Source organism: Phaeoacremonium minimum, assembly GCF_000392275.1.
Source record: "Phaeoacremonium minimum UCRPA7 unplaced genomic scaffold PA7_03_scaffold_124, whole genome shotgun sequence".
Classification (NCBI taxonomy): domain Eukaryota; kingdom Fungi; phylum Ascomycota; class Sordariomycetes; order Togniniales; family Togniniaceae; genus Phaeoacremonium; species Phaeoacremonium minimum.
In genome coordinates this window covers 188,915-201,738 of record NW_006921031.1, presented here as the reverse complement: position 1 = coordinate 201,738, position 12,824 = coordinate 188,915, and the positions used below count along the sequence as shown (strand labels likewise).

Below are 12,824 nucleotides of genomic sequence, written 5' to 3'. Positions count from 1 at the left end.
AAGCCGGCCTTCAACGCGTCAAATCCCACGATCCTTTATCTCTTAATATCTCCACACGCCAATCAGAAGCTCCAAGTCATTATGCCTATAGCTACAAGCACAGCGAGCCTACCGAGCGCAGAGGTCCGTGATTTGGTCACGCAGCGGCTATCAGACCTCGTCAGCGCCATCGAGGCGCATCCTCAATTCAGACAGGCGCAGCCTCACAAGTCCCTCTATTACATCTGGGACTTTGTGCAGCGAACCCGATACGCGATGACCGAACTGGACAACATCGCCGCTGGACGGCCTCCGCAACATCCTGAGCAGCTCAAGGGCATCTTGAAACCTGGTAGGCATCCCTCACACACTGACGGCTAATCCTGCTGGTGAGACGAAAGCAATAAACTCACGAGTTGGTCTAGGTGATAGCGGTCCTGCTGCCGCGGCCGGGTGTTTCAACGATGTGTGCACGCGTTCGTGGACGATAGACATGTTGATCTCTCGACCGACCAGCATGGTGATGATGGGACTGGAGCCCATTGATTGTGGTGAAGACGTGAAGGCCAAATCAAAAGCTGCATCAGAGGCGTTCTCGGATAAGATTTGATATCTAATATGTAGATATATTGGGCGGCTCCTCATGTCTATAGTGCAGCGTATGATCAAGCAGGTCCTTATATAATACTACGCATGCGAGCTTTGTCTAATCTGAAGGTTCTCAGCTTGATAGACACGTTAAGTTCTAGGCTCGGTGATGTTTCTTTTGATAAGTCGCCTGGAGATGCGCACGCACAGCATGGAAGCGCTAAGGCTGAGTCTCATTATCGGCCCAAGAGGGGAGGTATCGCTTGGAATATTTAGACAGACAGTGAAGGCTCATTCTGAGAAAAAGAGAACACTAGGGTATCATCGACCCTTTCAAGAACCCGAGCCTGAGTAACCTAGACATTTTTTGAAAACCGCCTTCCCATCCGATGCTGTCATGAGGGGTCATAAACCTCGCCCACTTACAGTAGCCTGATCCTAATGCTTCATGGAAGTCATACTGACACAAAATTTTGCTTTTTTTCCCTTTACCTTCTTTCTTCGCCTCACCTCACCTCATCTCACTCCACCCCACCGTCCTCGTGTAGTAGCCGAGCTGGTCAGAGCCAAGCGGCGGCCGATATTTCCAAAGCATACACAGCTGCAGAACAGAACGCTGAGCATCCAGATCCCCGTCTCCACAGTCTCCTGGCTGGCCAAGCCCCCAAGCGTAAGCGGCTCTGCAAAAGATGGTGCGGTCCCATTTCGATGCAGACCATCGGATGAAAAGCCTGCTGGTGTGGGCACGATCTGCGGGTTCAATCCCATCAAGATGGCCGAGCCTGTCAAGCCCACGGCGGCAGAGAGCAGGAAACCGGGTTTCGACCGGTCAATCAGGTACCAGAGAAAGGGGTTAACAAGCGCAAGGGTTAGAGAAACCTGCATCGTCGATGCCCACGGGAGCTTCCGCTATAGGATTGTTAGATATTTACTGGTTTCGAGAGCAGAGTCAGCATGACTTACGATAGCAAAGACGATACCAGCAAAGGCGCCAATTCCACGGATTACCAGCGCCCAGTCGGTATCAGCCTTCACGTTCTTGGACTCGATCTCTTCGTCTTCTAAGCTTGCTTTCTCAAATATTTGCTCCCACAGGCCGTCGAACCAGGGCAGTAACCCCCCCAGCACAACACCACATACACCCCAAAAGGTCAAGTATCTCCAGTTGTACCCCGGATTTACTAGCCCTTCTGCCGGAAGTGACGCAATGTTTTGCTCGTCGTGCAATTGCGATACCAACACACCATATCCCATGCCTAATCCAAACAGTAGCGCAGCACGCATGGCCACGGACAGTATGAAGGATGTTGTTGACTGTGGAGGGCTGGGCACGACCTGATTCACACGGGCCGACGACCGTCTTCTCAGAAGTGTCGAGCGGTCCTTCATAAGCTCATATGTGCCCTCGTCCAAGCTTTCTCTCTTGGCGGGTGTCTCGGCACCGGTGCCCCAGGGCGTGTCGGGTTCCTGCCCGTCGTTGTAGTAGCTCCACCTATCGCTGCTGGACGTCGTGGGGGAGTAGATGCCGAAGAGCGTCGAGCGCGTCAGGTTCATTATGGACTGGGCGCGGCTCAACGAGCCCCCCTCTGAAGCTCCCGGCGGGGCATTGAAGCGAGGATCGAGGAGCCGGTGGAGGTCGGCTGCCGGGTTGGGGCTCGGCGGCGTCGAGTCCTCGTCCGGGGGCGTCGGGGTCGTGAGGTTGACGTCGAAGGGTCGGCGGGGGATCGGCCGGATCAGTGGTGGGCCGTCGTCTGACATGGTTGCCGCTGTGTATAGCTCCAATGACCGACCGGTAGCTTCGGGAGGGAGCTCTTCAGGTGGTCTTCGTCTAGGTAACACGAAACTAGAGCTGCTCTACTGTGGTTCGTGAGCCTATGCCGCCATGGATGGGCATGCGCAGCTATATAACGGCGACGGGCAAGACTGTCAAAGTCCAACCGGCCTGTCGTCTGACGAAAGCCACCGAGTCTGCAGCCTTGGCCTATCAGTTGCAGGACCTCTCGAAACGGGTTCGAGTGGACAGCAAGGCAGCGGATGTTTTGGTGCAAGAATAACTTGGCTCGACCAATTGGGCACAGAGCCTTAAAAGCAAGCTGTGGAGGAGACGTAATTAGACGTGGAGACGGCGAGGAGTGCCGGGCTCTAAATTACAATGAAACAAAAATATGATACCTGGCAGCGGATGAGATGGATGGAAGAGAGTCCCAGAGTCCCAATTCACCAATTCAACAATTGGGAAACAGTTCAAGTTGAACTGACTGTGCAATGGAGACGAGGGGAAAGGAAAGGACTTAATAGGCTGTCCGTCACTGGCTGGAGCTTTAGAGAGAGAGAAGAGAGATGGAGTGTCGGGAGAGGTGGATGGAGTCTGGCTCCGGGTGGGAGCAAGTCAGTTACGGTAGTTAGCTTCGGCCGCTTCTATTATTCGCATCGCTGTTCCCACACTCTTCACCCACAACAGAGGCGCAATCCAACCTTATTAGTGGACCAGACGGGACCGTGACCCTGCCAGTGCATTGTACCCAGGTACTCAGGTACGTAACATGCCCTTTGCGTACCCTACCTGCGAGGTTACCGCGCGCGCTGTTCATGTCTCAGTACTGCATCGTAGGGACCTAGCAGCCACTGAAACGCTCTCAGCTGCCCGCTGGGGGACCCGGGGTGTGCGTTAAGCCAAGTCAGGGTGTGGTGTTTTGTGGCTTGGCTTTGGGCAATTTCACATGCTGAAAATTGGGCAGGCGGGCGCGGTCAGCAGAGCGAACGGCCACAAAAGCGGCCTACTACATGCTCCTAGAGGCCCCCAGAAACTCCTCTTACAGGCTACCTAGGTACAGTGCAGGCACGAGGAAAACGCTCGCAGGCCGCCTCCGCATGCCAGACCAGACCAAGTTGATGCAAACGCGAAAGAAGCAACAATGTGTTTACTGGCCTGTCCCGTTGGATCGGCGCACTCTTTAACCCCATTCAAAGCATGTGACTGACAGGGGCTTTACATGCCTGGCTTCCCGCGTTTCCAATTTCTTGCCCATGGCTGGCTGCTGCACTTTGTCTGCCCTCTGATTCGCCCTTACCCCACACTCGGAGAGAATGGAAAACGATGGGTGGACAGTCGGGTCATTATGTTTCGCTACGGGCTGCACACTAATTACCTATAGTAATTAGTGTACAGAAATAGTGCATCAGTCGCTCTATGGGCAGCCAGGGGGGGCTTAAAAAGAAGATGTAGTGATGCATTTTGCCATTGCGTCAGGATAGCAGTGGACCAAGATAGTTTGGAGTTGCTGTAGACCCATAGTTGCCCCTTTTCCAACAGTCGACACTTCAGGAGACCGTCCTTGAGACTGTTCACGCTTGTGTTTTGTTGGTTATGTTAGGAGGTACGTCACAAGTCTAGTTGGGGACGAGTCTCGAGAGTAGAGCTATACACCACAAGTTATTGTCCTTAAGGAGATAATGGACACTATCGTCACATTTTAAAATTCATCAAATTGCTACTAAAATTCGAACAATTCTGTTCATTCTTTTAAGAACCTGATGCTACTGTCATAAAGGGCACAGCCAGAAGAATGTAGCGAGGCAATCTGAAAAAGAGAAGACAGCGCAGGCACTCAAGAACAGGGCATGGAAGAGAGTTTTGTCTCTCCTGAAGGTGGGTGCGGGGTTGGTAGCCGATGTGCAGTTTTCTCTACGTCTCATAAAACTCAGAGGCTCCTCAATTGTTGAGTCTCGGCCACAAATCAAAACTGAGCATGCTCAGACTCGCCATATATATGCAGCACCAATGTCGCACAATTTCTGAGCAACCACTGAAATGGATTTACACCATGTTGATCTGCAGATACAGACAGCCTTACCGTTACACCGGCCTGCATCCTTATCGATCCGCACGGCATCTTTCCGTGAGGTCGATCATGTCGGTCGTCTCGACTTGACAGACACCAAGCCTCGATTCAAAGAGGAATGGATTGTACAACTGTGGCCACTCTGCATCCTCGGCTCAATCCTAGGGAACTGTGGCAGGTCCAGGTGTGTTCGTAGCCCTCAAGACCCGTCGTACATGAATGTGCTGTTTCAGGCTTTTGCTCTTCGCATGTTCAGTCTTCCTCGCTGCCTCCATCGGATTCATCGTCCACCTCGTCATCCAACTCCTCATCACTGTCCTCCACTCCATCTGGTCGGGGTATCATGACAAATGCCTCCACGCACGTTATCCTGTTCTGAGTATCATAAATTCCTAGCAGCTTCCCAACTTGCTTCGTTGACTTCCCCTTGCTTGGGAGAGCCAAATCGTCCTTGGTCAATTGCCATAGTCTTAACTTGCCGTCGCTGCTGCCGGAGACGATGTAGCAGGTCTTAGGGTCGTTCTCTAATTGAAGTACCGAGAAGTCTTTGATTCGCCCAGAAACACCAGCATCTTTGCCGCCGAGCGTCGACAGTAGCTTAGCTGTTGGCAACTGCGTCTCTTCCTCTTCAGATTCGGGTTTCTTTATGAGATCTTCTGTTTTTGTAGAGAAGAAAATAATTCGACCATCTTCAGTGGCGACAGCCAAAACTGTAGCATCGCTTTCCTCGTCAAGTTGTATGTAGCGGAACTCGTGCGTCTTTGTTCGCTCATCGGGCATGACTTTGCATTTTGGCGTACTGTCCATGCTGAACACCAAGATATTGCGGTCAAAGCCAACCGCAAATTCATCTCCTTCGCCTTCACTGGTGCCCCAAACTACTTGGCGGCCCTCACCTGTCGAGTGCTTTCTCTCACCAATCGCCGCGAGTATATCGCGACTGAAGTTAAGAACTCCGGCTTTCTTGCCAGTCACCAAGTTCCAGAGACGCATTGAGCGCTCGCCCTTGCTGACACTGATCATGAGCTTCATGCTGGGGTGTATGGCAAAGTCGTTGACTCCAGACGGCGTGCCGCCCATAGGGGCCGTATCGCCACTTGGCCGACCCTGCACATTTGGAATGGGAGCCTTGATACTCGAGAGTAGTGACCAGTCTCGTGTGCGGGTGACGGCTATGGTCGAATCGTCCGAGGACGATAGAAGCTTTGACCTCGTTGGGAAGACAAGCTTGGTCACTGTCGACGAGTGGTGGAGCAGTGTGCCGAGTTCACGGTTCTTAGAGCTTTCGAGAATAGGTCGAGGAGCGATAGAAGATAGCAGGTCCTGGTCTGCTTTATGCTTTGGGGGATGGGCGGAGAGGTTGTAGACGTTGATGCGCTCGTCGGTGCTCCCTGTCGCCAGCATAAGCTTCTGCGACTGCCCGGGAATGGGCGCCGAGGGCGGAGATAGGGCAAGGCATCGTATAGCAGATGTATGAGCATTGAACAGGAATGTGTCGGCGAATTTGACGTCCCCTCCAGCTTGCACCATGGCTGTTACTCCATGCAGGACACCATCATAGGATCCGGTCACAATCTGGAAGGTTGCGACTGTTGCTCCTGACTTTGAAGGTCGAGAGCCATTTGGCTTGGTTTTCTTCGTATTCACCTCGGGTTTCGCACTTGCAGCGGGCGTTGCGTTGTCCCTCTTTCGTTTCGCCATTGTTTTCTGTCGCCTTGTGTTAAGGTGTGCTGTGATGTGGCTGCCGGAAGATTTGCTTGCTGGTTCGAGAACTTTTTCCCCCAAAATTTTAGCGGGGCCGTGAAATCTCCTTATCGATAAGAACGCTTCTTAAAGCCACCTGCGGGCTCCAATGCAATTTGTGTAAGTGGAAGACAGTACTTTAATGACATTTGCAAAATGTAAGGACATTGTATGAAGCCTAAACATGGCATGTATTAGCCATATTTGCTGATAAATTAGTTGTCTAAGTTCTATTGGTGTGTTATCGCCGGTAGTCCCTGTCACGATGTCTATAGTCGCTTCCTCTGTCTCTGTCCCTGTCCCTGTCCCGCTCACGCTCCCTATCGCGTTCGCGCTTATAACTGTCTCGATACTGGTCATCCCGTCGACTTCGTTCCTTTTCTCTTTCGCGCTTATATTCGTCTAGACGTGGGCGTTTGTCTCTGCTCCCCTTGTGGTTCCAATCGCCCAGGTCTTCTGCTCCGTTCAGGCTCTTTGCGCCCAGACCCATTTGATTTGGCCGCCTCTTGACTTCCTTTGTCTTTGGGCCTCGCATTTTTCCATCCCAGCCTTGCCCCTTCAAAAGTGACGCCCCAAATCCCTCAACTGGATGATCATCATAGATCTTCAGTGGATCCACGTCCGGGGCGTTATCTGTGGCATCTCGATATGCATCATCCTCGGTACGTTGGCCCCGTCGTTCAGAGGAACTATCCGCCTTCCCAAGTAACGCGTTCAGAGCCTGCTCATCTGCACTCTTTGGCGGCCCAGTCTCGTCCGCGGTTTTCTGGTCATCTTCCTTCGCGCTGTTGCCGTTCGCCTGGTCTGCATCGGCGTTTTGACTTGATTTCTTCGTCAACGTCAGACCCCATTTGATAGGCTTGTCCTCGTCTGGCGGGTCCGTCTCTTTCAGATCCGTATTTTGCCGTGATTTGCTTTCCTCTGATCGGTCTCTTTTGCCCCTGCGCTGTGTCTCTGAGCGTTCCTGCGCCTCTCTCCGTTGACGGCTGCGAGCATCCTCTACTTCAGCTCCATCCGCACCAAAACCAGTGATGCTCTCATGTCGCCCGACAGTCTCGTCCTCTCCCTCTGATTCGGAATCGGCGTTAAAGCGGTGTCTGTGTCGCTTGCCTAGGGTAGAAGGTGGAGGAGGCGGTCGTTGCGCCTTCTTGGAGGTCCCTGAGAGAGGGGCGCCAAACTTGATGGCAATTCTGGACTGCCCGTCGGACATTCTGACGATCTGAATTGTCGCAGAGCCGACTTTAGCACGTAACCTCGCTCATAACACTTTGACGCCCGTGAGTGGGAAGAGAATGGTCGTTCCAGATACGTATGTCTCTTTCCCTTTGAGTCTTTGTAGGTTGATGGTCGCATATGACAAGCCCCGAGAAATTCAGGTGTGGCGTAGGCACCTTTCATCACGTGGCGTCGTGGCTCAGTTTGAAGGGATGGTTCCTCTGCTTATCTCAGCTACCTCCCAGTGTGTGAACCAAACTACACGCTGCAATGTGCCAAAAGGCCTGAGGAATGTATTCTCGACACAGTAAATTATCCATTTCCTCATATACCTTAGCTTGTCGCTCTAAAGTCTACATACAGCCAACATCTACTCTACTATATCGTAGATGCAGCTGGCCAACACGGCGAATGTTTTCCACTGCACAATATAGGACCTCATGCATGCCTACCTATTTCTAGCTTCATTGCTCGAGCATAGGTAGACATAAGAGTTGCATCGTCTGTCTGGTATCTACCTAAGTACTTAGAAGATATGCTGGGAGGTGATCTAACTGGTTGACCAATACCGACCTACCTAGGTACCTAGTCACTGCCTACAAGGCACTGGTGCTTTGCATTAACAAACTGTATATTTCAGCGTGGTGGAAGGCTGTTTGCGGCGGCCTTCGACAGTCAGCCACCCGCGCTAGTCATTCTGGCCATCAGGAATTTTTGAAGTGGATGAATGCATCGCAAGTACTGCAGATTAAGGCATTCATTGTGACGACAGGTTGAATTCGATAAGAAGATGATGGAAATGATATCTCATTTGCTGGCGATGTTCTCCGAGCAGGCTAGGGAAACCTTCCAGGCCGTGAAGCCAGTGGAGTGGTAGCACTTTACTGCACCGGAGAGGCTGTTGGATTGGCTTCCCAGGTTGGTGCTGATAATACGCTGCATCATCGCTAAACCCAACTGGAAATGCTCTCCACAATTGAATGGGCAAGTCCTACGCCTGCATTCTAAGGTTCTACCCCCCTTTTTCATCCTCAACCAGGAGGGAGGAGGCCCTCCATTGCCTTAGTCCCTTAGTCTGTGCCGATAGCAAATTTTCCCGCTAATTATCAAGGCACCTCCACACCCAACCTAACTGATAACACATTGCTTGCCTCCTCTACCACCACCTGCACACCAGCGCACCCACCCACGCCCGCGAAGAGGCAGAGACAGCGTCGGCACGAAAATTTGGTGATCCCGCAAAACCTCTACCTTCAATCAATCACCACACCACGACACCGCCATTTTCATCCATTCTGAGCGATTTTTTCATCTCCCGCCGCCCCATTAAGATTATTGAGACGTCCGTTTTGCCCCAAAACGGATGTCGCGGTCGCCGATGCTATGACTGAGGTCGAGCCTGCCGGCCGCTCGAAGCTTCTTCAATTAAAACGGCAAGAATGCAGGTAAGAGCGGCATCAGTCGGTAGAGCCGATTTTTGCGATCATTTTGATATACTTTGTTTGATGCTGATGATTTCCAGCGCAATCGTGACATCGCGAAAGCGAAAGCTTCGTGAACTCTACCACGTCGCGACCGAGCCAAATGGCCTCCCCAACTTCGACTTCACGAACCCCGACGCGCCGCCCACCACACCAGGCGAAAATCAGTTTCTCGTTGACTCCGATATTTTACAGTATGTTGAGGCACTACAATAATGCAATTTTCGCGACTTGAAGAGCGTGTTTCGGGCTGTCATATTTCAGCGTGACTGACACTTACTTGCAGAGGACGCAACCTGAATGAATCGAAGATCCCTCCGCGACCGAAACTCAATCTCGAGACTTTAAAACAGTATATTGCAGGTTCACGATCAGTTCCGGATGAAAATGCTCCCATCGCGTCGAGCAAACAAAGCCAGGATGCCGTAAAGGCATCTCTCAAGACAGAAACTAACTCTACCAATGGTCCAGCCGATGTCCTCCGGGTCCTCGATCATGCTGTACAGACAAGACACTCACCTGCGCCTCCTGTAGATGCCAACGAGGGCCAGATCTTGACGGAGGACGTGTCAAAGGCTGCATCAACAAAGGCGCACAAGACGCAACCACCCGAGTCGCTGAGTTCAACATTAACTCCTGCAGCGACTGATATCCCCGCAGAAGGAGGCGACCTAGAGGTGGGCAAGACGGGTATCGAATCAACATCTAAATCCTCGACGACGAGCCAGAAGCGGATCGGAAAGGATGGGCGCACTCTACCAGCCCGAGATGGAGACGAGCGTCAAAAGAAGCGACAGGCGGACGCCAAACACCCTGCTCAGCAGTCATTGGTTCCCGAATCAATGGATGTTGATGAGAAGACAGAACTCGTCGGTGCCGACAATGGTTTGTTGGCACCGCGCCTAGAATCCTCCAAAATACCAGACGTTCTTTCATCACCAGGATCGACCACACAGACAGCAACGACTCCAGCCATTCACGATGTGTCGACAGATACCAGCCCTGACAACGAGGACTCGCAATATAATGAGGATGAGAATGCTGGGGTTGAGCCGGAGAAACCGGACGGCAATCAGGCTCTGCCCGAAGCACAGGATATTGACATGAAAGATGCTGGTGATCTTCCTGATCCCACGTCATTACAAGAGGCCAATGCACAATTGCTTAAAGAGTCAGTAGCTGCGGCATCTGCCACATCGAACGAGCGGCACTTGGTCCCGGATTATTCGCCTTCGGACAACCAGTCTATCAGTGTTCAAGAAGGTCACATCCGTGAGCCTGATACTGCTACGGCCCAACTTGAACCACATGGAGAATTGGATTCTAGCTCATCAAAGAAAACAGCCCATTTGCAACCGCCAACGCCCGGTTCTACTTCTGGTCAGCAACAAGCTCAGCCATCATCATCGCAAACTTCTGATCGAGCTATAACTCGGGTAGCATCTGGAGCCATCAAGCAGAAGTCTGTCTCTGAAATACTTGGTGTGCCGAAGCCCGCTCATGAGTCCTCCGGTCTCTCGACCGCTGAAGAAACAAGGGCCTCTCAGGCTTTGGTTCGCCGATCTGGGATGAATCTTGGGGATAAACTGCGAGACAAGCCTTACAATAAAGCACCGAAGGTTTTATTTGGTAAGCAGGCCAACAAATCAGAAGAAAATGCCGTTGTCCCAAGTCGCGACCAGGGTGGTAGTCTACCTTCTGACGACTACTTCACCACTCTATTTGTCGATGGTTTTACTCGACAGTCCAAATGGATGAAGTCTATCGAAGTCATCCTGGGCCAGGCTCATAAGACTGTCTCAACTGATGACTGCGCTATCTCACTGCTTGAAAACCAAGCATGCAAAGTGCTCAGACGAGTTTATCATCTGCAGCAGAACGACAAATGGTCTTTGAGGCAGCCGAAGAGGTGCCCAGAACCAACGCGGCCCTCATCACACTGGGATGTTCTTCTCCAGGAGATGAAATGGATGCGTACTGACTTCCGAGAGGAGCGAAAATGGAAAAGAGCTGTTGCCCGTAATCTTGCCGATGCATGCGCCGAGTGGGTTGCCTCGGATCCCGAACAGAGGAAAGCGCTGCAAGTCAAGGCACTTATTCCGTCGCCTATCAAAGGTGACACCAGTCAAGATCCTGCGCCAGATTCTGCCAAGGACGCAGAGATAGACTTTCTTCCGACTCCGGTGCCCGATTTGGTTCATACTGGAGATGCCGAATCTCCTATGGACGTCGACGAAGAGATCAATGACTGGCCAGTTGATACTATTGCACCATCCGCCATCTTTGCGTTGCAGGATGATGAGGTTATCTTTGGTCTTAGGAAATCGACAATGTCTGATCAGCTTCTAGACGAGTTGCCGATGTACGGCGCGCCGCTAAAAGCACCTAAATTTGACCTGACAGGATCAGACTCTGATCCCGATGCTCACTGGCGCCGGCCAGCTCTTCCGCTCAGCAAGTATGTTGAGGGTCAAATGGTCATATCCTCTAGCGGCCCGCCGTGTAAAAGAAGTCGCTACAGGTATGAGGAAGAGGAGGAGAGCAGCGGCGATCGAGTTCTGTTCGACAATGAACCAGCAGATCTGAGTAAAGCCGGGCCAGAGAATAAGGATGTTGCTCTCTTCAATCCGGATATGAAACCTATCCGCGATCGCCTCCATGCTGGACATCAATTCAGACCGCCTACGGAGTTCAATATGCCGCTCCAAAGCTTCTATGAAAGCCGCATGGCTTCGCAATGGACATGGGCTGAAGATGATGAGCTCAAGGCCCTTGTGCGCGAATACTCGTACAATTGGTCACTTATATCGAGCATGATATCCACAAAATCATGCTTCGCTTCCGGCGCAGAGCGACGTACGCCCTGGGAATGCTTTGAGAGATGGGTGCAGCTTGAGGGCTTGCCTAATGACATGTCCAAGACGCAATATTTCCAGACTTATCAGAAACGCATTGATGCCGCTCAACGGGTGATTATGCAACAAAGTCAAGCAGCGCAGCAGCAGGTTGGTCCCAACGGTGCTGTGACACCGGTGCCCAGGCGGAGACCGACGACCACGGTGCGTGTGGAGCGTCGTCGCAACCAGAAGCACTTGGCCTTGATTGATGCAATGAGAAAGCTTGCAAAGAAACGTGAGACGACGATTCAAAAGCAGCAGCATGCCGCGTCGCTGGCCGCTATGAGGAAGGCCAACGAAGTACAGCAGCAGAGAGGCCCGAACAAGACGCCAAGGGACTACAGTCTGATGAGATGGGAGCGTGATCAGCAATTGGCTGAAAAGATGGCACAGTACGCCCAGCGACAGCAAGAGGTACACCGACGGGTAAGACAACTAGCAAAGATCCTCAAAGTCTCAAGTAGCGAGAGAAGCTAACCTTATATCTTGTAGGCAATGGCAGCCAGAGCCCAAGGTGGCCAAGTTGCTCAGGTCCCCCAACCTGCAGGTGCAGCACAGACACCGCAGATACCAAACCATGTCGGACCAGGAACTCCTCTTGCGGGCGTACCTCGCGTGAACAATGGCCAGCTGCAAGTGCCTAATCAAGCCCGTCCCCGCATGCCCATGCAAGCCCCCCCTAATGCTATGGCGGGAATGCAAGCGCAAATGGCGGCCGGCGGCCTTGTTCCGCCGATGCCAATGAACGGTGTTCAACAGGCCCAAATGGCGGCGGGCTTACAAGCTGGCCATAGGATGCCAATGCCCAATCCTCAGCCAGACCTGAATCTCATGCTACAAGCCCGGCGCATCTCTGAACAGCAACGGCAAGCTGTTCAGATGCAGCAACAGCAGCAACATCAGGGCCAGCCACAGCAGCAGCAGGCCCCACAATCTCAGCCCATGCAGCAAAGCAATTCTGGTGCGCAACAGGGATCGCCTAATGGTGTCCGTGCCGGAATGAACGGCATCAACCAACAAAACTTTTTGGCCAATACTCAAGCCATGATGGCATCATTCAACTCACCGAATGGCACAGC

General features: G+C 52.3%; 4 protein-coding genes across 4 annotated transcripts; 1 reads left to right on the top strand and 3 right to left on the bottom strand.

Annotated features, from left to right (window-relative positions):
- Window positions 1-1,083: 1,083 nt before the first annotated feature.
- On the bottom strand, window positions 1,084-2,325 carry UCRPA7_1675 (putative insig domain-containing protein; the record flags this gene model as incomplete). Its single annotated transcript, XM_007914254.1, has 2 exons — window positions 1,084-1,476; window positions 1,531-2,325. 2 exons carry the CDS (start codon window positions 2,323-2,325, stop codon window positions 1,084-1,086), a joined length of 1,188 nt encoding a protein of 395 aa, XP_007912445.1.
- A 2,336-nt stretch (window positions 2,326-4,661) lies between these two features.
- UCRPA7_1674 (putative 60s ribosome biogenesis protein) lies at window positions 4,662-6,110 on the bottom strand (the record flags this gene model as incomplete). The annotated part of the gene is made up of 1 exon (XM_007914253.1): window positions 4,662-6,110. The coding sequence occupies one exon, from the start codon at window positions 6,108-6,110 to the stop codon at window positions 4,662-4,664; it is 1,449 nt and encodes a 482-aa protein (XP_007912444.1).
- Window positions 6,111-6,393: 283 nt separating this feature from the next.
- UCRPA7_1673 (putative pre-mrna-splicing factor spp2 protein) lies at window positions 6,394-7,362 on the bottom strand (the record flags this gene model as incomplete). The annotated part of the gene is made up of 1 exon (XM_007914252.1): window positions 6,394-7,362. The coding sequence occupies one exon, from the start codon at window positions 7,360-7,362 to the stop codon at window positions 6,394-6,396; it is 969 nt and encodes a 322-aa protein (XP_007912443.1).
- Window positions 7,363-8,806: 1,444 nt separating this feature from the next.
- UCRPA7_1672 (putative myb and hsa domain protein) lies at window positions 8,807-12,222 on the top strand (the record flags this gene model as incomplete). The annotated part of the gene is made up of 5 exons (XM_007914251.1): window positions 8,807-8,812; window positions 8,912-9,042; window positions 9,135-9,733; window positions 9,791-10,023; window positions 10,483-12,222. 5 exons carry the CDS (start codon window positions 8,807-8,809, stop codon window positions 12,220-12,222), a joined length of 2,709 nt encoding a protein of 902 aa, XP_007912442.1.
- Window positions 12,223-12,824: the final 602 nt, after the last annotated feature.